At 40.5% G+C, this 22,261-nt stretch overlaps 1 protein-coding gene and 1 long non-coding RNA gene across 2 annotated transcripts in view; one reads left to right on the top strand and one right to left on the bottom strand.

The window, feature by feature from the left end:
- Nucleotides 1-1,579: 1,579 nt before the first annotated feature.
- Nucleotides 1,580-3,430, bottom strand: LOC115207144 (uncharacterized). Its single transcript, XR_003880933.1, has 4 exons — nucleotides 3,193-3,430; nucleotides 2,717-2,764; nucleotides 2,202-2,301; nucleotides 1,580-1,893 (listed from the first exon to the last, which is right to left on the bottom strand). It is a non-coding gene; the product is annotated as an uncharacterized LOC115207144 (long non-coding RNA).
- Nucleotides 3,431-11,476: 8,046 nt separating this feature from the next.
- LOC115147486 (uncharacterized) overlaps nucleotides 11,477-22,261 on the top strand; it is a 32,951-nt gene continuing 22,166 nt past the window's right edge. The window contains exon 1 of the mRNA XM_029689734.1: nucleotides 11,477-11,829. Within this exon, the coding sequence (XP_029545594.1) occupies nucleotides 11,772-11,829 (58 nt within the window). The 5' untranslated portion in view covers nucleotides 11,477-11,771. The remainder of the gene's footprint in view (nucleotides 11,830-22,261) is intronic.

The following is a 22,261-nucleotide window of genomic DNA, read 5'->3' as shown; positions in this document are numbered from 1 at the left end:
AATTCAAGTTCAACTCAAGTTTATTTAGGAATGGAAATGTTTCAATTTAGAATTATGATTTTTTTCAGTTCATTTTATAGGGCAATTTCCATTCAATTCCTGAATTGATGGGAGTTAATTGTTGAATTGGAATTGACTCCACCAACCTTGTCCCTGCAGCAAGACTAGTTGTATTGTGGTCGACAACAAACACTGGCTGATATTGTGATCATGATCACCATGGTAACTAGGAGGACCTAGGGTTGAAGAATTCTAGGAAATTTCCCCAAATTCCCAGAAATCCCAGTAATCTTGGAATTAGAAGGGAATGCGTAGGAAACCTGGGTATCCTCCAACCAGGATTTCTGACCAGGGAATCTGGGGAAAGTTACTGGAATTTTGCAACCCTAGGAGGACCATAACGATCCTGGAGAGCGATGATGGGAAAAGAGAGAGGATAGAGTAAGGAGTTGTCCTGTGGTTGAGATTTTAAAGACGCTTAAAATGGAGTGGGGCTCTCGAGTGTAGTTTCTCATGGCCGTCGGCCAGCCAACCACTCCTGGTAATGTACTAGTATTTACACACAGAATGACTCAACAATAATCATCAAAGTAACATAATACAGACACTGACTCCACATAACATAACAGTCAACTTATGTAACAGCCAGGACCTCAGTAAAAATAAATACTAAACTTCAATTAAGACTTTCTTATGATAATAATAATAATAACAACATGTACAGGAAATGTAAACAATAACAATAACAGGTCAAGTAAACCTCCAAGATTACACGTTTTAACTGTAGCTAGAGACAGAAGTGACATCTATGTGCTACCTGGTAATGTCGAGTTTATCAGCGTGAGCTATGCCTTCCAGTGCATTATCAAAACAAATACATTGTTTTGCTCAAAAATAGAACATTTCTCACATGTAAGGATTATATGTAACATATACAATTATATTATATCATTTGATATTTCATGTTACTTTCATACCTGCTATCCAATAAATAGAATTGTGCATGCATTCTACAACACGTTGGACCATCAGCAGCATGATGACCTAGATATACGTTTCATATAATCCTTACATATATAGTGTCATATACTTTTCTGTCTAAGGACTATTATACATCACTTATCTATATTGTCACAGATTTGATCCCAACAGAACATGATTGTTTAATAAATCCTCTTAAGGATCGGACCCTTTTTTTCAATTTTCGCCTAAAATGACATACCCAAATCTATCTGCCTGTAGCTCAGGACCTGACGCAAGGATATGTATATTCTTGATACCATTTGAAAGGAAACACTTTGAAGTTTGTGGAAATGTGAAATGAATGTAGGAGAATATAACACATTAGATCTGGTAAAAGATAATACAAAGAAAAAAAATGTGTTTTTTTGTATTTTCTTTACCATCATCTTTGAAATGCAAGAGAAAGGCCAAAATGTATTATTCCAGCTCAGGCACAATTTAGATATTGGCCACTAGATGGCAGCAGTGTATGTGCAAAATTTTAGACTGATCCAATAAACCATTGTGTTCCTGTTCAACATTTTGTATCAAGACTGCCCAAATGTGCCTAATTGGTTTATTAATAACTTTTCAAGTTCATAACTGTGCACTCTCCTCAAACAATAGCATGGCATTCTTTCACTGTAATAGCTACTGTAAATTGGACAGTGCAGATTCTCTCCCATCTGACTTGACTGCTGCAGGTTCAGATGGCGATGCAAAATATTCTGACAACATTGCAGTGACGTAAGAAAGACATTGGGATGGAGGGATGGAGGAATGTAGCCAGGGATGTAAAGAGGAGGGAGTAGACGGGTTCAGGAATCCAGTCCAGGATGGATGAAAGGAATGAAGATATGTGATCAACGGAGCATCAAAGAGAACTCAACCCTGGAGAGAGAAAGAGAGAGAGAGGAGCCATTATAAACTCTATATACCTAGTTTATTCATGATTATTATTTTTACTAATATTTTTCTGGGGTTTTAGGTGTTTTATTGAGCTAGGCCAGTGAAGAGAAGACATGAAAGGTAGGAGAGACTGCAAGTCAGAATGACAGTGGGTCAGATTCCAACCCATGCCATCTCTGGTATCCTAGGCTGTGTGTGCCGGGGTTCGCGGCCCTGACACATTAATGCTTATTCTTGAAAGCTATTATACAGTGCTATGTCAGGTGTTATAATGAGACAGTAGGACTGACCTGGTGTTATTCCCAGAAGTAGCGGAGGTACCAGATAGTCTCGTTCTTCAGCTGAGGTCCAAACAGAGGGTTGGCCTGGGCTAGGATCGCTATCAGCCAGCTGCACACACACACACACACACACACACACACACAGTAGAGAACCTGGCATTAAGTTATACAGCAACTAGAGAACCTGACATTAACTTATACAGTAAGTAGACTTAGAGTGAACATAGAGTAGAGAACCTGACATTAACTTATACAGTAAGTAGACTTAGAGCGAATATAGAGTAGAGAACCTGACATTAACTTATACAGTAAGTAGACTTAGAGTGAATATAGAGTAGAGAACCTGACATTAACTTATACAGTAAGTAGACTTAGAGTGAACATAGAGTAGAGAACCTGACATTAACTTATACAGTAAGTAGACTTAGAGTGAATATAGAGTAGAGAATCTGACATTAACTTATACAGTAAGTAGACTTAGAGTGAACATAGAGTAGAGAACCTGACAGGACATCCATACTCACAATAACCAGCAACAAACAGCTGTCAAGATCAAACTAGTGATGACAACCCTGTGAATAGAAAGAGTCAACACACATTGACACAAACCATATCAGCTATCATCACAAACACGCAAGCTTGCTCGCTTGCACGTACGCACACGCGCGCACACACACACTATAACCTGCTTAATATGAATTACATCTTTGATATACAGTAGCTACTACTCTGACAACTGCATTGCGAGCGGGCCCACAGCAGGGATGAGAGAGAGGGGATCGATGCGTATAGGCAGGCTTCTGTCCAGGGCCTACTGTTTCCATCCCGTTCATTCATTACAATCCGAGATATAGGAACATATCCTTACAATGCAACATATTTGCCTTAAAAAAAGGATTTCATATAATAATCAAATATAAATATTTACCAGATTACCATTATACACAATTTTTCGCTTCTTTTATGCATTTGCATGGATTACGGTAGGTAGGACACCTACCCTCGGTTTGGTCCTTTGGGCACGAAAAAGGGTGCTACGATACCAACGAGCGCCCATAACGTGGTGAAACAGATCATCGGCAGCGCGAAAGAGCCCATCGTTACACCGAATAGATCACGGGGTGAAAGATAAATAAATATCAAATTGGGTCCTTAGCTAGAACAACAGCATCAACCGGTCCGCTGCGTTCCTTCTCAAGAACCCTCTTACAGTTTACTCCCGCCTTCTCCCATTAAAACGCCTCTGATTGGCCGGGAGCGTTGGGATTGCAGTCTTTGATTGGTTTAGATTGTGTGTCCGTCAGTATTAAGAAACCAGCGACTGGCTAGTGGAATGCGTGTAGGCCTAGTCTGACAGCAGATCGGAAGTGAAATTTAATTAACAGTAACAAATTGTTGACACAATGTAACAATGTTGCCGAGTTAAAAGAAAGTATAGTTTGTACCACACTTTTTACTAAAATTAATACATTGGTCACTGTAATGGCCTTGGTTATAGCTAATTATAAACTGGGTGGTTCGATCCCTGAATGCTAATTGGCTGTGGTAAATCAGACCGTATACCAGGGGTATGACAAAACATGTATTTTTACTGCTCTAAATAAGTTGGTAACCAGTTTATAATAGCAATACGGCACCTCGGGGGTTTGAGATATATGGCCAATATACCACAGCTAAGGGCTGTGTTTTAGCACTCCGCGATGCGTCGTACATAAGAACAGCCTTTAGCCATGGTTTATTGGCCATATACCACACCCCCTCGGGCCTTGTTGGTTAAATATTGTAAGGTCGCGTCAATTCGAATCTGGTATCAGAACAAAATAGTCAGCACATAGTAACTTCTGATTTCTTTGTACTTTAATTAATGCAAACACTTGAATGGTAAATATGTGGTTCGTATATACGGGCTCCCTGTAACACCACGCAGGGCAGACAGAGAACTGAAATGTCATCACAAGTTCTTCTTTAAATATTTCTTGAGAGACGTAGTTCCCACTCCTTGCTGGGCCTGTCAGAGTAGAGACTAGAATATGGTTTAGACTTATTCCAGCCTATCGTTGGCGTGCTAGTTGGTCCCAACCTCTAGACGCACTCCTGCTTCCTGGCGTAGCTATTGTCTCTGGAGGATGTCTCATCTTGTGACTGCACAATGCACAGTTCTCTAAAACCCTTACACCCCCCCGCATATACCTTTCACCCATATCCTGTTATTGCTATTATTCTATAGAAAAGCTCATGCAAAACCCTGTTTTAAAGCATCAGCATTCTGTCCACATGACCCACCATCACATGAGCCACTTCCTCTAACATATAGCAGTATTCAATTATCTTATAGTTAATAAACTTATCATTATATCATCTGTGTTATATTATATAGGTTATGCAAACAGATTGTTATATTATATAGGACATGCACACAAATAGTTGGTCAAACCCTAACAATATAATATGCTTAATCCGTAGGTTCTTTTCAATGTGTTGCCACTTTTAATAACATAAATGCCAAGTAACAAACAACATGCTAAGGAGCCATGTTTCCAACTGCTGCCATGCTGTAACGCAAATCAACAGCATGAATTAACCCATTCATCACAGACACGGATGTAGTTTTGTACTGTAGGATATTTACATATTTTCTTATACACTGAGTATACCAAACAATATAGAACACCTTCCTAATATTGAGTTGCGCCTTTAGAACAGCCTCAGTTCGTCGGGGCATGGACTGACTCTACAAGGTGTCGAAAGTGTTCCACAGGGATTCTTCAAATGCCTCCCACAGTTGTGTCAAGTTCACTGGATGTCCTTCTGGTGGTGGACCATTCTTGATACACACAGGAGACTGTTGAGTGTGAAAAACCCAGCAGCGTTGCAGTTCTTGACACAAACCAGTGCGCGTGGCACCTACTACCATAACCTGTTCAAAGGCACATTCACCCTCTGAATGACACACACACAATGAATGTCTCAATTGTCTCAAGGCTTAAAAATCATTCATTAACCTGTCGACTCCCCTTCATCTACAATGATTAAAGTGGATTTAACAAGTGACATCAATAAAGGACCACCTGGTCAGTCTATCTATGTCATGGAAAGAGCAGGTGTTCTTAATGTTTTGTATACTCAGTGTATATATAATAAATATAGCTGGGCAATGTTACTAATATAATTATATCGGCATCATTTCTCTTCACACGAGATTAGTTCCTTTTATCCAGGATATCCAGCACTAATTTCAATTAAATTGAATGATATTTTATTTGGGGTAAAAATAATGCATCCAACAAGATGTACATTTGTTTACTGAAGGATAACACGTGAAAGCATTATATAGGTCCAATGAAAACACTTATTTTCATAGTGGTCCTGAATGGTAGCCTGGGTACTGGTCTTTTTGGGGTAACATCCTTGTCACTGCTGTCATTTGGCAAAAAAGACATCGAACACCAGACTACCTCAACAGTAAAAACAAATTACAAGTTATTCTCCAATGAATCACCTGAGATTTTAATCCATTGATTGTATAAACAGGCATATAGATAGAAACTGACGGAATGATGGAATTTATTGTGAAAGAATGGTGTCGCATCCCTCCAGTATAGAGTTCCAGAGACTTGTAGAATCCATGCCAAGGCACATGAAAGCTGTTCTGGCTCGTGGTGCCCCCAGCACCCTATTAAGACACTTTATGTTGGTGTTTCCTTTATGTTGGCAGTTACCTGGATGCGCTCCATTGTATCAACTGTAGGGTTGTACTGCCAAACTACATTCTGTACATTTCCTTTTCAGACAAAGGGCATAGTGTTACATCACCTCCTGTTGAAACCTAGCCAGACTCTTTTCTCTCTGTCTGTCTGTCTGTCTGTCTGTCTGTCTGTCTGTCTGTCTGTCTGTCTGTCTGTCTGTCTGTCTGTCTGTCTGTCTGTCTGTCTGTCTGTCTGTCTGTCTGTCTGTCTGTCTCTCTGTCTGTCTGTCTCTCTGTCTCCTCTCTCTCTCTCTTATACATATATACAGTACTAGTCAAAAGTTTGGACACACCTACTCATTCCTGAGTTTTATTTATTTTTACTATTTTCTGCATTCTGTACATTTCCTTTTCAGACAAAGGGCATAGTGTTACATCACCTCCCGTTGAAACCTAGCCAGACTCTTTTCTCTCTGTCTCTCTGTCTCTCTCTCTCTCTATCTCATCATCTGTCTGGTATGACGCCATGTCAACATGACATCTCCTATGCTTAAACAGACATGCTACAATGTCATAAGAATGTCACAAAAAAACCTGTAGGCAACAAACCAAGATTGTATTACATTTCATGGCATAAATCATCCCCATACATTTTCCAGAAATGCTATTGACAGCTAGAGGAAACCGAATAGATCCACATTGAAGATGTGGATTAAGCCTAGTCCAGGACTAAAAAGCATTCTCATTAGAGATTTTAAATTGAAATAACTTTTTAGTCCTGGACTTGGTGTCTGGGAAACAGGACCCAATTTAAGTAAATAAATGGTTGTATGAACTCTGACCTACAAAGCAAACCAATCACTGTTTAGATCAGGGATAGGCAACTAGATTCAGAGGCGGGACGATTTTTGTCGGAGCAGATGGTTGGGGGTCCAGTACATAATAATCATTTGGTTGTCTGCTTTCCCCTGCCGCAAGGTACTATCAAGGACACCTTGACTTGTGTGTACACTGTGACATTCAACACTGTGTGTGTTAAGTGTATTGTCCTTTAAACGGCGCAGTGTTCTGTTACCCCCAAAGCCTTTTTCAGCCTGACTGTGGAAGCCTTGTGATGTGTGGCACCGCCCACCACTGGGGAACACATGCTGCACACACACACACACACACACACACACACACACACACACACACACACACACACACACACACACACACACACACACACACACACACACACACACACACACACACACACACAGACACACACACACACACACACACACACACACACACACACACTTGAGTCTGCTTGTTTTGTCCATAGAATTTTAAATATTCAGATGCCACTGCATCCTCCCAAGTTCTTTGTGTAATCTCTAACTATGTAAACACATTATCACCAGTAAAACACCAGGGTCTCTAACTATGTAAACACATTATCACCAGTAAAACACCTGGGTCTCTAACTATGTCAACACATTATCACCAGTAAAACACCAGGGTCTCTAACTATGTAAATACATTATCACCAGTAAAACACCAGGGTCTCTAGCTATGTAAATACATTATCACCAGTAAAACACCAGGGTCTCTAGCTATGTAAACACATTATCACCAGTAAAACACCAGGGTCTCTAGCTATGTAAACACATTATCACCAGTAAAACACCAGGGTCTCTAGCTATGTAAACACATTATCACCAGTAAAACACCAGGGTCTCTAGCTATGTAAACACATTATCACCAGTAAAACACCAGGGTCTCTAGCTATGTAAACACATTATCACCAGTAAAACACCAGGGTCTCTAACTATGTAAACACATTATCACCAGTAAAACACCTGGGTCTCTAGCTATGTAAACACATTATCACCAGTAAAACACCAGGGTCTCTAGCTATGTAAACACATTATCACCAGTAAAACACCAGGGTCTCTAACTATGTGAATACATTATCACCAGTAAAACACCAGGGTCTCTAGCTATGTAAACACATTATCACCAGTAAAACACCAGGGTCTCTAGCTATGTAAATACATTATCACCAGTAAAACACCAGGGTCTCTAGCTATGTAAACACATTATCACCAGTAAAACACCAGGGTCTCTAGCTATGTAAACACATTATCACCAGTAAAACACCAGGGTCTCTAGCTATGTAAACACATTATCACCAGTAAAACACCAGGGTCTCTAGCTATGTAAACACATTATCACCAGTAAAACACCAGGGTCTCTAGCTATGTAAACACATTATCACCAGTAAAACACCAGGGTCTCTAGCTATGTAAACACATTATCACCAGTAAAACACCAGGGTCTCTAGCTATGTAAACACATTATCACCAGTAAAACACCAGGGTCTCTAGCTATGTAAACACATTATCACCAGTAAAACACCAGGGTCTCTAGCTATGTAAATACATTATCACCAGTAAAACACCAGGGTCTCTAGCTATGTAAACACATTATCACCAGTAAAACACCAGGGTCTCTAGCTATGTAAACACATTATCACCAGTAAAACACCTGGGTCTCTAGCTATGTAAATACATTATCACCAGTAAAACACCAGGGTCTCTAGCTATGTAAACACATTATCACCAGTAAAACACCAGGGTCTCTAGCTATGTAAACACATTATCACCAGTAAAACACCTGGGTCTCTAGCTATGTAAACACATTATCACCAGTAAAACACCAGGGTCTCTAGCTATGTAAATACATTATCACCAGTAAAACACCAGGGTCTCTAGCTATGTAAACACATTATCACCAGTAAAACACCAGGGTCTCTAGCTATGTAAATACATTATCACCAGTAAAACACCAGGGTCTCTAGCTATGTAAACACATTATCACCAGTAAAACACCAGGGTCTCTAGCTATGTAAACACATTATCACCAGTAAAACACCAGGGTCTCTAACTATGTAAACACATTATCACCAGTAAAACACCTGGGTCTCTAGCTATGTAAACACATTATCACCAGTAAAACACCAGGGTCTCTAGCTATGTAAACACATTATCACCAGTAAAACACCAGGGTCTCTAACTATGTGAATACATTATCACCAGTAAAACACCAGGGTCTCTAGCTATGTAAACACATTATCACCAGTAAAACACCAGGGTCTCTAGCTATGTAAATACATTATCACCAGTAAAACACCAGGGTCTCTAGCTATGTAAACACATTATCACCAGTAAAACACCAGGGTCTCTAGCTATGTAAACACATTATCACCAGTAAAACACCAGGGTCTCTAGCTATGTAAACACATTATCACCAGTAAAACACCAGGGTCTCTAGCTATGTAAACACATTATCACCAGTAAAACACCAGGGTCTCTAGCGATGTAAACACATTATCACCAGTAAAACACCAGGGTCTCTAGCTATGTAAACACATTATCACCAGTAAAACACCAGGGTCTCTAGCTATGTAAACACATTATCACCAGTAAAACACCAGGGTCTCTAGCTATGTAAACACATTATCACCAGTAAAACACCAGGGTCTCTAGCTATGTAAATACATTATCACCAGTAAAACACCAGGGTCTCTAGCTATGTAAACACATTATCACCAGTAAAACACCAGGGTCTCTAGCTATGTAAACACATTATCACCAGTAAAACACCTGGGTCTCTAGCTATGTAAATACATTATCACCAGTAAAACACCAGGGTCTCTAGCTATGTAAACACATTATCACCAGTAAAACACCAGGGTCTCTAGCTATGTAAACACATTATCACCAGTAAAACACCAGGGTCTCTAGCTATGTAAACACATTATCACCAGTAAAACACCAGGGTCTCTAGCTATGTAAATACATTATCACCAGTAAAACACCAGGGTCTCTAGCTATGTAAACACATTATCACCAGTAAAACACCAGGGTCTCTAGCTATGTAAGTACATTATCACCAGTAAAACACCAGGGTCTCTAGCTATGTAAACACATTATCACCAGTAAAACACCAGGGTCTCTAGCTATGTAAACACATTATCACCAGTAAAACACCAGGGTCTCTAGCTATGTACATACATTATCACCAGTAAAACACCAGGGTCTCTAGCTATGTAAATACATTATCACCAGTAAAACACCAGGGTCTCTAGCTATGTAAATACATTATCACCAGTAAAACACCAGGGTCTCTAGCTATGTAAACACATTATCACCAGTAAAACACCTGGGTCTCTAGCTATGTAAACACATTATCACCAGTAAAACACCAGGGTCTCTAGCTATGTAAACACATTATCACCAGTAAAACACCAGGGTCTCTAGCTATGTAAACACATTATCACCAGTAAAACACCAGGGTCTCTAGCTATGTAAACACATTATCACCAGTAAAACACCAGGGTCTCTAGCTATGTAAACACATTATCACCAGTAAAACACCAGGGTCTCTAGCTATGTAAATACATTATCACCAGTAAAACACCAGGGTCTCTAGCTATGTAAACACATTATCACCAGTAAAACACCAGGGTCTCTAGCTATGTAAACACATTATCACCAGTAAAACACCAGGGTCTCTAGCTATGTAAACACATTATCACCAGTAAAACACCAGGGTCTCTAGCTATGTAAACACATTATCACCAGTAAAACACCAGGGTCTCTAGCTATGTAAACACATTATCACCAGTAAAACACCAGGGTCTCTAGCTATGTAAACACATTATCACCAGTAAAACACCAGGGTCTCTAGCCCCATAGAAAATCCTCTCCACACCAGGGTCTCTAGCCCCATAGAAAATCCTCTCCACACCAGGGTCTCTAGCCCCATAGAAAATCCTCTCCACACCAGGGTCTCTAGCCCCATAGAAAATCCTCTCCACACCAGGGTCTCTAGCCCCATAGAAAATCCTCTCCACACCAGGGCTGCAACAGGAAAATGACAGAAGAGGGTTTTATCCAATTAAAGCTCTATAGCAGCTCATGGTTATTATGTCACAGCAAGAATGCTGATGGTCATTCCTTCATTCTAGAATCAACGCTTTTTCCCTATGGGTTTTACATCCATCATCTCTCTGTATTGCTCTCTCTCTCTCACTCCCTCAGTCTACCTACTTCTTCCCTCGCTCGTTCTTTCTCTATGACAGCGAACTATCGCCACCTAGTGGTTGAAGGGATACTTTACTGGTCTGACTATGGACTTCAGGCTGTAACTTTACCCGGGTTGTTTACCGGACACAGATCATGTCAATGTACTAGAATAAATTCGTATAATACTACAGTATATTCTAGCGTTCAGTTTTTTTCACAAAATGTCCTTTAGCTAAGTAGGAACTGTAGTTTCAATATCCTGAAACAAGCATTTAAAAACATGTTTCATTTCAAAGCTCCCCTGACAGTTTTAATGAAATCCACATCACAGTCCGCGGTTAATATTAAGTTTCAGTTTTCATCTATTCCTCTTCAGATGATATCTGAGTTTCATTATTGCTTTGCCAAGAGAGTGGCCGTGGCAGGCAGACACATGCCCACATGCAGGAAACGTTGCGGTCAAGCTAGTCTCGTGTAGACCTACCTCGGTCAAACGATACAAGCAATGTATGCGCAACTACACTTAGGAACACGGTATCAGGTGGAACTCGGATTTGGACGAGAGAGCGCTCGTAAAGCTTAGTGTAGTGGCGCATTTATTCTGTCGGTCGGATAGCTTGATCATTTACGAGAGTTAGATGTAGCTCGACCGATTTCAGGAAACGGCGCAGATAAAGGCAGTTGAACGAACAACGGAGATCGATTCACCCGGCGGTTAAACTGTGGGGTAACCGCTGCCAATACTGGCTCTTTTATCCAGTTTTAAAGTGTTATACTTTCAGTGTTTTGTATATTTTCTATTCGAGTTGATAATGCTGGATGGTCGAACTGATGAAGTTCACAAGAGACATTTGCCGACTGCTGGGTATTGGAGGCGGTAAGTAAAACTAACTGCGAGGCCACTGTAAAGTTATTGAACTCATAAATGTCTATGTATTTTACGTCGACCACGGGCCACATTTAAACTGATTGACAAACAGCCGTGGAGTGTTTATCGACTTCTCGCTGGCGAGTCGGCTCGACTGAAGACAAGTTACACAAGTTAAAATGCTCCTATGCTATGTGAAAAGCCTATTGTGATCACAAATGGGAGTGATATTATTTTGTTTATGTCATTCATGTACGTTCCTATAAAAGGTCGCCTTGTATTTAAAGCGGCAGTCCGCAGTTGAAACCGTAACAAATCTGAGGGATGGGGTTGGAAAAATTTAACCGCTCTCAAATTCACAGTTCGAGTTACGGGTGTAAGGGCGGATCAGCCAAGATATCAAAATTATAGTTTTATTCATGTTTTGAGCCTGTATAGTGTTTGTTTACATATACTTTGTTTACAAACATTGGAGTAAAACAAGCTTATATTTTGGGTTCTGATGGGCTGCAACAGTTGAACTAAGCTCATGAGGATCAATGGGTATATATAATTAATTTAAGTCCAAAAATGTATGTAGGAACTGCAGATTGCCCCTTTTTAAATAAAGTATATTTGCTTTTGGGGTCCCGAGTGGCACAGCGGTCTAAGCACTGCATCTCAGTGCTAGAGTCGTCACTACAGACCCTGGTTTGATTCCAGGCTGTATCACAACTAGCCGTGATTGGATGTCCCATAGGGTGGCGCACAATTGACCCAGCGTCGTCCTGGTTAGGGTTTGGCCGGGGTAGGCCTTCATTGTAAATTAGAATTTGTTCTTAACTGACTTGCCTAGTTAAATAAGGTTAAATAAAAATAAAACATTATTTTTGCTCTCTCACTCACATAATCAGTATGTTTCTACTTCAATCCTTTGTGTAGGCTTTTCTGTCTCTCTCCTCTATCTGCATGTGCCGACACGCCACATCGGAATCTGAGACTTTGTTTCCATTATGCTTACAAGACACGGTGCTGTGCACATAGCTCAGGGGACACAGTCCTCTTGGCTCGAGGGTTGTGTGTCTTTGTGGAACAGATCTGGTCCTTTGTAGCTCAGATGGTAGAGCATGGTGGCTGTAATTCCAGGGAAATGGGTTCATTGCCGGGACCACCCATATGTAAATTGCATGCACGCATGACTGAAAGTTGCTTTGGATAAAAGAGTGTGCTAAATGGCATATGTTATTACATTAACTCTGGATGAAACTCTACCCTAAATGTACGAGAACAAACTGATGACTCATTCCAATAGAACACAGTCACCAGTAATTCCCAGACTCTTGTTTAAATCTAAAGGCCTTCTATTCCCTAGTTCCTGGTTTAGTCTTTTGTCTCAAATGGGTGTTGTGGTGGTGAATTCAGGCTGCTTCTTCTATAAGCCAAGGCCTTAGAGGACTGTAGTGTGTATAAGCCAAGGCCTTAGAGGACTGTAGTGTGTATAAGCCAAGGCCACAGAGGACTGTAATGTGTATAAGCCAAGGCCACAGAGGACTGTAGTGTGTGTATAAGCCAAGGCCACAGAGGACTGTAGTGTGTGTATAAGCCAAGGCCTTAGAGGACTGTAGTGTGTATAAGCCAAGGCCTTAGAGGACTGTAGTGTATATAAGCCAAGGCCACAGAGGACTGTAGTGTGTATAAGCCAAGGCCACAGAGGACTGTAGTGTGTGTATAAGCCAAGGCCACAGAGGACTGTAATGTGTATAAGCCAAGGCCACAGAGGACTGTAATGTGTATAAGCCAAGGCCACAGAGGACTGTAGTGTGTATAAGCCAAGGCCACAGAGGACTGTAGTGTGTATAAACCAAGGCCACAGAGGACTGTAGTGTGTATAAGCCAAGGCCACAGAGGACTGTAGTGTGTATAAGCCAAGGCCACAGAGGACTGTAGTGTGTATAAGCCAAGGCCACATAGGACTGTAGTGTGTGTATAAGCCAAGGCCTTAGAGGACTGTAGTGTGTATAAGCCAAGGCCACAGAGGACTGTAGTGTGTGTATAAGCGAAGGCCACAGAGGACTGTAGTGTGTGTATAAGCCAAGGCCTTAGAGGACTGTAGTGTGTATAAGCCAAGGCCACAGAGGACTGTAGTGTGTGTATAAGCGAAGGCCACAGAGGACTGTAGTGTGTATAAGCCAAGGCCACAGAGGACTGTAGTGTGTGTATAAGCCAAGGCCTTAGAGGACTGTAGTGTGTATAAGCCAAGGCCTTAGAGGACTGTAGTGTGTATAAGCCAAGGCCACAGAGGACTGTAGTGTGTATAAGCCAAGGCCACAGAGGACTGTAGTGTGTATAAGCCAAGGCCACAGAGGACTGTAGTGTGTGTATAAGCTAAGGCCACAGAGGACTGTAGTGTGTGTATAAGCCAAGGCCACAGAGGACTGTAGTGTGTGTATAAGCCAAGGCCACAGAGGACTGTAGTGTGGGTAAAAGCCAAGGCCACAGAGGACTGTAATGTGTATAAGCCAAGGCCTTAGAGGACTGTAGTGTGTATAAGCCAAGGCCACAGAGGACTGTAGTGTGTGTGTATAAGCCAAGGCCACAGAGGACTGTAGTGTGGGTATAAGCCAAGGCCACAGAGGACTAGTGTGTAGCTAGGCCTGGGCTATTGCACTCACTAACTGACATTGCTCAAGATACTCTACTAGAACAAGATACTAGAGGTCGACCGATTATGATTTTTCAACACCGATGCCGATTATTGGAAGGCCAAAAAAGCAGCTACCGATTAATCGGCCCTTTCTTTTTGTTTTTTTTGGTAATAGTGACAATTACAACAATACTGAATGAACACTTATTTTAACTTAATATAATACATCAATAAAATCAATTTAGCCTCAAATAAATAATGAAACATGTTCAATTTGGTTTAAATAATGCAAAAACAAAGTGTTGGAGAAGAAAGTAAAAGTGCAATATGTGCCATGTAAGAAAGCCTTGCTCAGAACATGGGAACATATGAAAGCTGGTGGTTCTTTTTAACATGAGTCTTCAATATTCCCAGGTAAGAAGTTTTAGGTTGTAGTTATTATAGGAATTATAGGACTATTTCTCTCTATACGATTTGTATTTCATATACCTTTGACTATTGGATGTTCTTATAGGCATTTTAGTATTGCCAGTGTAACAGTATAGCTTCCGTCCCTCTCCTTTCTCCTACCTGGGCCCGAACCAGAAACACATCGACAACAGCCACCCTCGAAGCAGCGTTACCCATGCAGAGCAAGGGGAACAACTACTCCAAGTCTCAGAGCGAGTGACGTTTGAAACGCTATTAGCGCGCACCCGGCTAACTAGCTGCCATTTCATATCGGTTACACCAGCCTAATCTTGGGAGTTGACAGGCTTGAAGTCATAAACAGCGCAATGCATTGCGAAGGGCTGCTGGCAAAATGCATGAAAGTGCTATTTTGAATGAACGCTTACGAGCCTGCTGCTGCCTACCATCGCTCAGTCAGACTGCTCTATCAAATCATAGGCTTAATTATAACATAATAACACACAGAAACACGAGCCTTTGGTCATTAATATAGTCGAATCTATCATCTCGAAAATATCACGTTATTCCTGTTACATTGTACAACCTTCAGTGTTATGTCATAATTGCGTAAAATTCTGGTGAATTAGTTTGCAACGAGCCAGGCGGCCCAAACGGTTGCGTGCAATGAACGCAAAATGACACAATTTCACCTGGTTAATATTGCCTGCTAACCTGGATTTCTTTTAGCTAAATATGCAGGTTTAAAAATAAATACTTCTGTGTATTGATTTTAAGAAAGGCATTGATGTTTATGGTTAGGTACAGTCGTGCAACGATTGTGCTTTTTTCGCAAATGCGCTTTTGTTAAATCATCCCCGTTTGGCGAAGTCGGCTGTCTTTGTTAGGAAGAAATAGTCTTCACAGTTCGCAACGAGCCAGGCGGCCCAAACTGCTGCATATACCCTGACTCTGTTTGCAAGAGAAGTGACACATTTTCCCTAGTTAAAAGAAATTCATGTTAGCAGGCAATATTAACTAAATATGCAGGTTTAAAAATATATACTTGTGTGTTGATTTTAAGAAAGGCATTGATGTTTATGGTTGGAGCAACGTGTACCTAAGCGATTATATGCAACGCAGGACAGGCTAGATAAACTAGTAATATCATCAACCATGTGTAGTGAACTAGTGATTATGATTGATTGATTGTTTTTTATAAGATAAGTTTAATGCTAGCTAGCAACTTACCTTGGCTTCTTACTGCATTCCCGTAACCTCGTGGAGTGTAATGTAAAGCAGGTGGTTAGAGCGTTGGACTAGTGAACCGTAAGGTTGCAAGATTGAATCCCTGAGCTGACAAGTTAAAAATCTGTCTTTCTGCCCCTGAACAAGGCAGTTAACCCACCGTTTCTAGGCCGTTATTGAAAATAAGAATGTGTTCTTAACTGACTTGCCTAGTTAAATAAAGGTAAAAAATAAATAAATAAATCGGCCAAATCGGCGTCCAAAAATACCGATTTCCGATTGTTATGAAAACTTCAAATAGGCCCCAATTAATCGGGCATTCCGATTAATTGGTCTACAAGATACACTCTACTAGAACAAGATACACTCTACTAGAACAAGATACATTCTACTAGAACAAGATACACTCTACTAGAACAAGATGCACTCTACTAGAACAAGGTACACTCTACTAGAACAAGATGCACTCTACTAGAACAAGATGCACTCTACTAGAACAAGGTACACTCTACTAGAACAAGATGCACTCTACTAGAACAAGGTGCACTCTACTAGAACAAGATACATTCTACTAGAACAAGATACACTCTACTAGAACAAGATACACTCTACTAGAACAAGATACACTCTACTAGAACAAGATACGCTCTACTAGAACAAGATACGCTCTACTAGAACAAGATACACACTACTAGAACAAGATACACACTACTAGAACAAGATACACACTACTAGAACAAGATACGCTCTACTAGAACAAGATACGCTCTACTAGAACAAGATACACACTACTAGAACAAGATACACACTACTAGAACAAGATACACACTACTAGAACAAGATGCACTCTACTAGAACAAGATGCACTCTACTAGAACAAGATGCACTCTACTAGAACAAGATGCACTCTACTAGAACAAGGTACACTCTACTAGAACAAGATGCACTCTACTAGAACAAGATGCACTCTACTAGAACAAGGTACACTCTACTAGAACAAGATGCACTCTACTAGAACAAGGTGCACTCTACTAGAACAAGATGCACTCTACTAGAACAAGATGCACTCTACTAGAACAAGATGCACTCTACTAGAACAAGGTACACTCTACTAGAACAAGATGCACTCTACTAGAACAAGATACACTCTACTAGAACAAGGTACACTCTACTAGAACAAGATGCACTCTACTAGAACAAGGTGCACTCTACTAGAACAAGGTGCACTCTACTAGAACAAGATACACTCTACTAGAACAAGATACACACTACTAGAACAAGATGCACTCTACTAGAACAAGGGGCACTCTACTAGAACAAGGGGCACTCTACTAGAACAAGGTGCACTCTACTAGAACAAGATGCACTCTACTAGAACAAGATACACTCTACTAGAACAAGATACACTCTACTAGAACAAGATACACTCTACTAGAACAAGATACACTCTACTAGAACAAGATACACTCTACTAGAACAAGATACACACTACTAGAACAAGATGCACTCTACTAGAACAAGATGCACTCTACTAGAACAAGATGCACTCTACTAGAACAAGATGCACTCTACTAGAACAAGATGCACTCTACTAGAACAAGATGCACTCTACTAGAACAAAATGCACTCTACTAGAACAAGATACACTCTACTAGAACAAGATGCACTCTACTAGAACAAGATGCACTCTACTAGAACAAGATGCACTCTACTAGACCAAGATGCACTCTACTAGAACAAAATGCACTCTACTAGAACAAGATGCACTCTACTAGAACAAGATGCACTCTACTAGACCAAGATACAGGAATCAAACCTGCAATAATTGGGCCATGCTTTTAACAAAATGTCAATATACACTTTTGTGAAACACATAATGAACCCTTGTATGTAGACACCTGTAATGTTACGCACTTCCACAGTAGGCTAACAACATGTATTTAAACGGTAATAATCCACACGCTAATTGTTACCCCCGATCAACAAGTTGCTAGAAAGAGAGAGAGAGCCGGCTGAGATATACATAACGTTCCTCTCTTCCCCAGTAAACCTAAACTAGTTAAACGTCATTCCCAGGCTATTTTCAGTATCTCTGATTTCGTCAGCTGAAGGTGTTGCAACAGCATCCGAGCAGAGAGCAGAGTCAGCAGACAATCTGGACGTGTCACCAGTCCAGGTTGTTGTTGTTGTGGTATTCAAATGAGAGGCACCTGATTGCTGTCATCACACTGAAGAGGCAGTGTAGGTTTGACGATAACATCTGGGGCTGGCCGGCGTTCCAAATGGCATCCTATTCCCTATGCACTCTGTGGTCGAATGTAGTGCACTACATAGGGAATGGGGTGCCCTTTGAGACACACCTGGATGAAGTCTTTTACTTTCAGTTTGATTGTCCTCTGACTTTTAGCTGCCGAGAAATCCTCTTTCGTGATGACTCACTCATGTTTGATCAAACCAGGAGGACGTCTCTGAAGTGTCATAAGAGAATAGAGGGAATGGGTTAGAGTAGAACGGAACTGATCCATTATACGACAGGGAAAACACAGACAGTACCCACCCGTCTGAATCATTGGGCTGATGGTGGGGATGGTGATGATGAGGGTGGTGTGGAGATGGGTTGTGTTGTGTGTATTCTTTGTGGTTGACTGTGTGGTGGCTAACTACTAACAAACGGTTCCTCTTGATTTTACTCTCTTCTGTCTTCTTCTCTGGTCTGTCAGCAAAAGGCATTATGGGTGATGGGGGGAGGGGTACTTTGTCTCTGAGTGGCAGGAAACCACAGGCATGCAGCCACCACTCTGTTTATTTTCCAGAGAGAGAGAGAGAGAGATCTCTCAAACAGACCCAGAAACGATTTGAAAACAAATCCAACATTGATAACACCCATATCTGTTAGGTGCAGTGTGCAATCCCAGCAGCAAGATTTGTGGCCCGTTGTCATGAGAAAGGGGAAACCAGTGGAGCACAAACAATATTATAAATACCACCAATATTTATCTGTTTATCGTCCCCTGCTATTCATACTACAACTATTTACACATTGCTAAAACATAGCTGATAATAACACTTGAAATGTCTATATTTTTTCAACCTTTTTAAGTGCGACGTTCACTTGTAATTTCTAGTAGTTTTTTGTTGATGTTGGTCAATTAGTTTCTTCACACTTGTTTATTTCACTTGCTTTGGCAATGTAAACATACAGTATGTTCCCATACCAATAAAACCCAATGTAAACATACAGTATGTTCCCATACCAATAAAACCCAATGTAAACATACAGTATGTTTCCCATGCCAATAAAACCCAATGTAAACATACAGTATGTTTCCCATGCCAATAAAACCCAATGTAAACATACAGTATGTTTCCCATGCCAATAAAACCCAATGTAAACATACAGTATGTTTCCCATGCCAATAAAACCCAATGTAAACATACAGTATGTTTCCCAAGCCAATAAAACCCAATATAAACATACAGTATGTTTCCCATACCAATAAAACCCAATGTAAACATACAGTATGTTTCCCATGCCAATAAAACCCAATGTAAACATACAGTATGTTTCCCATGCCAATAAAACCCAATGTAAACATACAGTATGTTTCCCATGCCAATAAAACCCAATGTAAACATACAGTATGTTTCCCATGCCAATAAAACCCAATGTAAACATACAGTATGTTTCCCAAGCCAATAAAACCCAATATAAACATACAGTATGTTTCCCATACCAATAAAACCCAATGTAAACATACAGTATGTTTCCCAAGCCAATAAAACCCAATGTAAACATACAGTATGTTCCCATGCCAATAAAACCCAATGTAAACATACAGTATGTTTCCCATGCCAATAAAACCCAATGTAAACATACAGTATGTTTCCCATGCCAATAAAACCCAATGTAAACATACAGTATGTTTCCCATGCCAATAAAACCCAATGTAAACACACAGTATGTTTCCCATGCCAATAAAACCCAATGTAAACATACAGTATGTTTCCCATGCCAATAAAACCCAATGTAAACATACAGTATGTTTCCCATGCCAATAAAACCCAATGTAAACATACAGTATGTTTCCCATACCAATAAAACCCAATGTAAACATACAGTATGTTTCCCAAGCCAATAAAACCCAATATAAACATACAGTATGTTTCCCATACCAATAAAACCCAATGTAAACATACAGTATGTTTCCCAAGCCAATAAAACCCAATGTAAACATACAGTATGTTTCCCATGCCAATAAAACCCAATGTAAACATACAGTATGTTCCCATGCCAATAAAACCCAATGTAAACATACAGTATGTTTCCCAAGCCAATAAAACCCAATGTAAACATACAGTATGTTTCCCATGCCAATAAAACCCAATGTAAACATACAGTATGTTTCCCATGCCAATAAAACCCAATGTAAACATACAGTATGTTTCCCAAGCCAATAAAACCCAATGTAAACATACAGTATGTTCCCATGCCAATAAAACCCAATGTAAACATACAGTATGTTTCCCATGCCAATAAAACCCAATGTAAACACACAGTATGTTTCCCAAGCCAATAAAACCCAATATAAACATACAGTATGTTTCCCATACCAATAAAACCCAATGTAAACATACAGTATGTTTCCCATGCCAATAAAACCCAATGTAAACATACAGTATGTTTCCCAAGCCAATAAAACCCAATGTAAACATACAGTATGTTTCCCATGCCAATAAAACCCAATGTAAACATACAGTATGTTTCCCATGCCAATAAAACCCAATGTAAACATACAGTATGTTTCCCATGCCAATAAAACCCAATGTAAACATACAGTATGTTCCCAAGCCAATAAAACCCAATGTAAACATACAGTATGTTTCCCATGCCAATAAAACCCAATATAAACATACAGTATGTTTCCCATGCCAATAAAACCCAATATAAACATACAGTATGTTTCCCATGCCAATAAAACCCAATGTAAACATACAGTATGTTTCCCATGCCAATAAAACCCTTTGAATTAAATTGAGAGAGGCAGAGAGAGAGAGGGTGGCTGAAGAGTGGGGCAGAAGAGTGGGGCAGAAGAGGGAGAAGGAGAGATGTTCAGAGAGAGAAGGAGAGGCAGAAAGGGAGAGAGGCTAAGAGCATGGCAGAGAGAGAAGAGTGAGAGAGAGAGGGGGGATGTAAAGTCCTTTCCCAGCATTTTTCTGATCCCTATCAAAGTAGTGTAACACAAACAGCTTCTCTGCTGGCCTTGGGAACCAGATACACAACGCAGTTTTTATATCGCACAAGAAAGAAGGGTGGTTTTTCTGACAATGCTGCTGCTTGTTTCTTAGCAGTGTAAGTAGTGTTTCAGTCATCGTTTATTTCTCAGTAAAAATTGATGGGGAAAAAGACACAAACAAACTAATATTAACTAATAATATAAACTAATATGAGACGTTTAGACGAGGGTCGTTAAGTAGGGCACTGAAAAGTTTTGAAACGGAAATTAGTTTCTTATTTGAAGAGATCAGGAAGTACCTTCCAGTTTCTAAAAGTTTCCCCAGTTTTGTGACTACTGAACATGACCCAGGGAGGAGCCGTTGTGTGTTTAAGGGGAGTGAGCCGTTGTTGACCGAGGTAATCCAACATTCCAGAATGTTCCGGTAGAAATGTATTGTGTAGATATGATTGCCTATCTATCATGATGAATAGGGCATGCTCTATATTATTCATTGCATTTCTATCTGCAATGTTCTGAACGTTTCACCTTACTGAACAAGAGCCCAGATGTAAGCCAGGCAGCCAGCCAGCCAGTCAGTCAGCCAGCCAGCCAGTCAGAAGTGCTGACAACGACATGCAGGCTTAGCTCTCTGTCCTTGTGAGAAGCAAACATACTGGTTGGATTAGGCCCTTTTCCTGTGCTAACTTTGCAACTTGATTATTTCATTCTGAAGATGGAGAATATCTCATTCCACACATGGTTTGACACTTGCGTCAGGATGAGGTTGTTTGAGGCTGTTTTGAGTATATTTGTCATGGTTGGAATTGAGTTGGGTCTGCATCTCAAATGGCTCCCTGTTCCCTTTATAGTGCACTACTTTTGCCCAGGGCCGATAGGGCTTCAGCATGCTTTGGTTCAGCTGGAGCCTAGCCCAACTCTGCTAGGTGAACCGAACGAGTGTGCTCGC

The sequence above is a fragment of the Salmo trutta genome, chromosome 14, assembly GCF_901001165.1.
Source record: "Salmo trutta chromosome 14, fSalTru1.1, whole genome shotgun sequence".
In the NCBI taxonomy this organism is placed as follows: Eukaryota; Metazoa; Chordata; class Actinopteri; order Salmoniformes; family Salmonidae; genus Salmo; species Salmo trutta.
The sequence above is the reverse complement of the archived record's forward strand: the minus strand, read 5'-3'. Positions and strand labels throughout refer to the sequence as shown.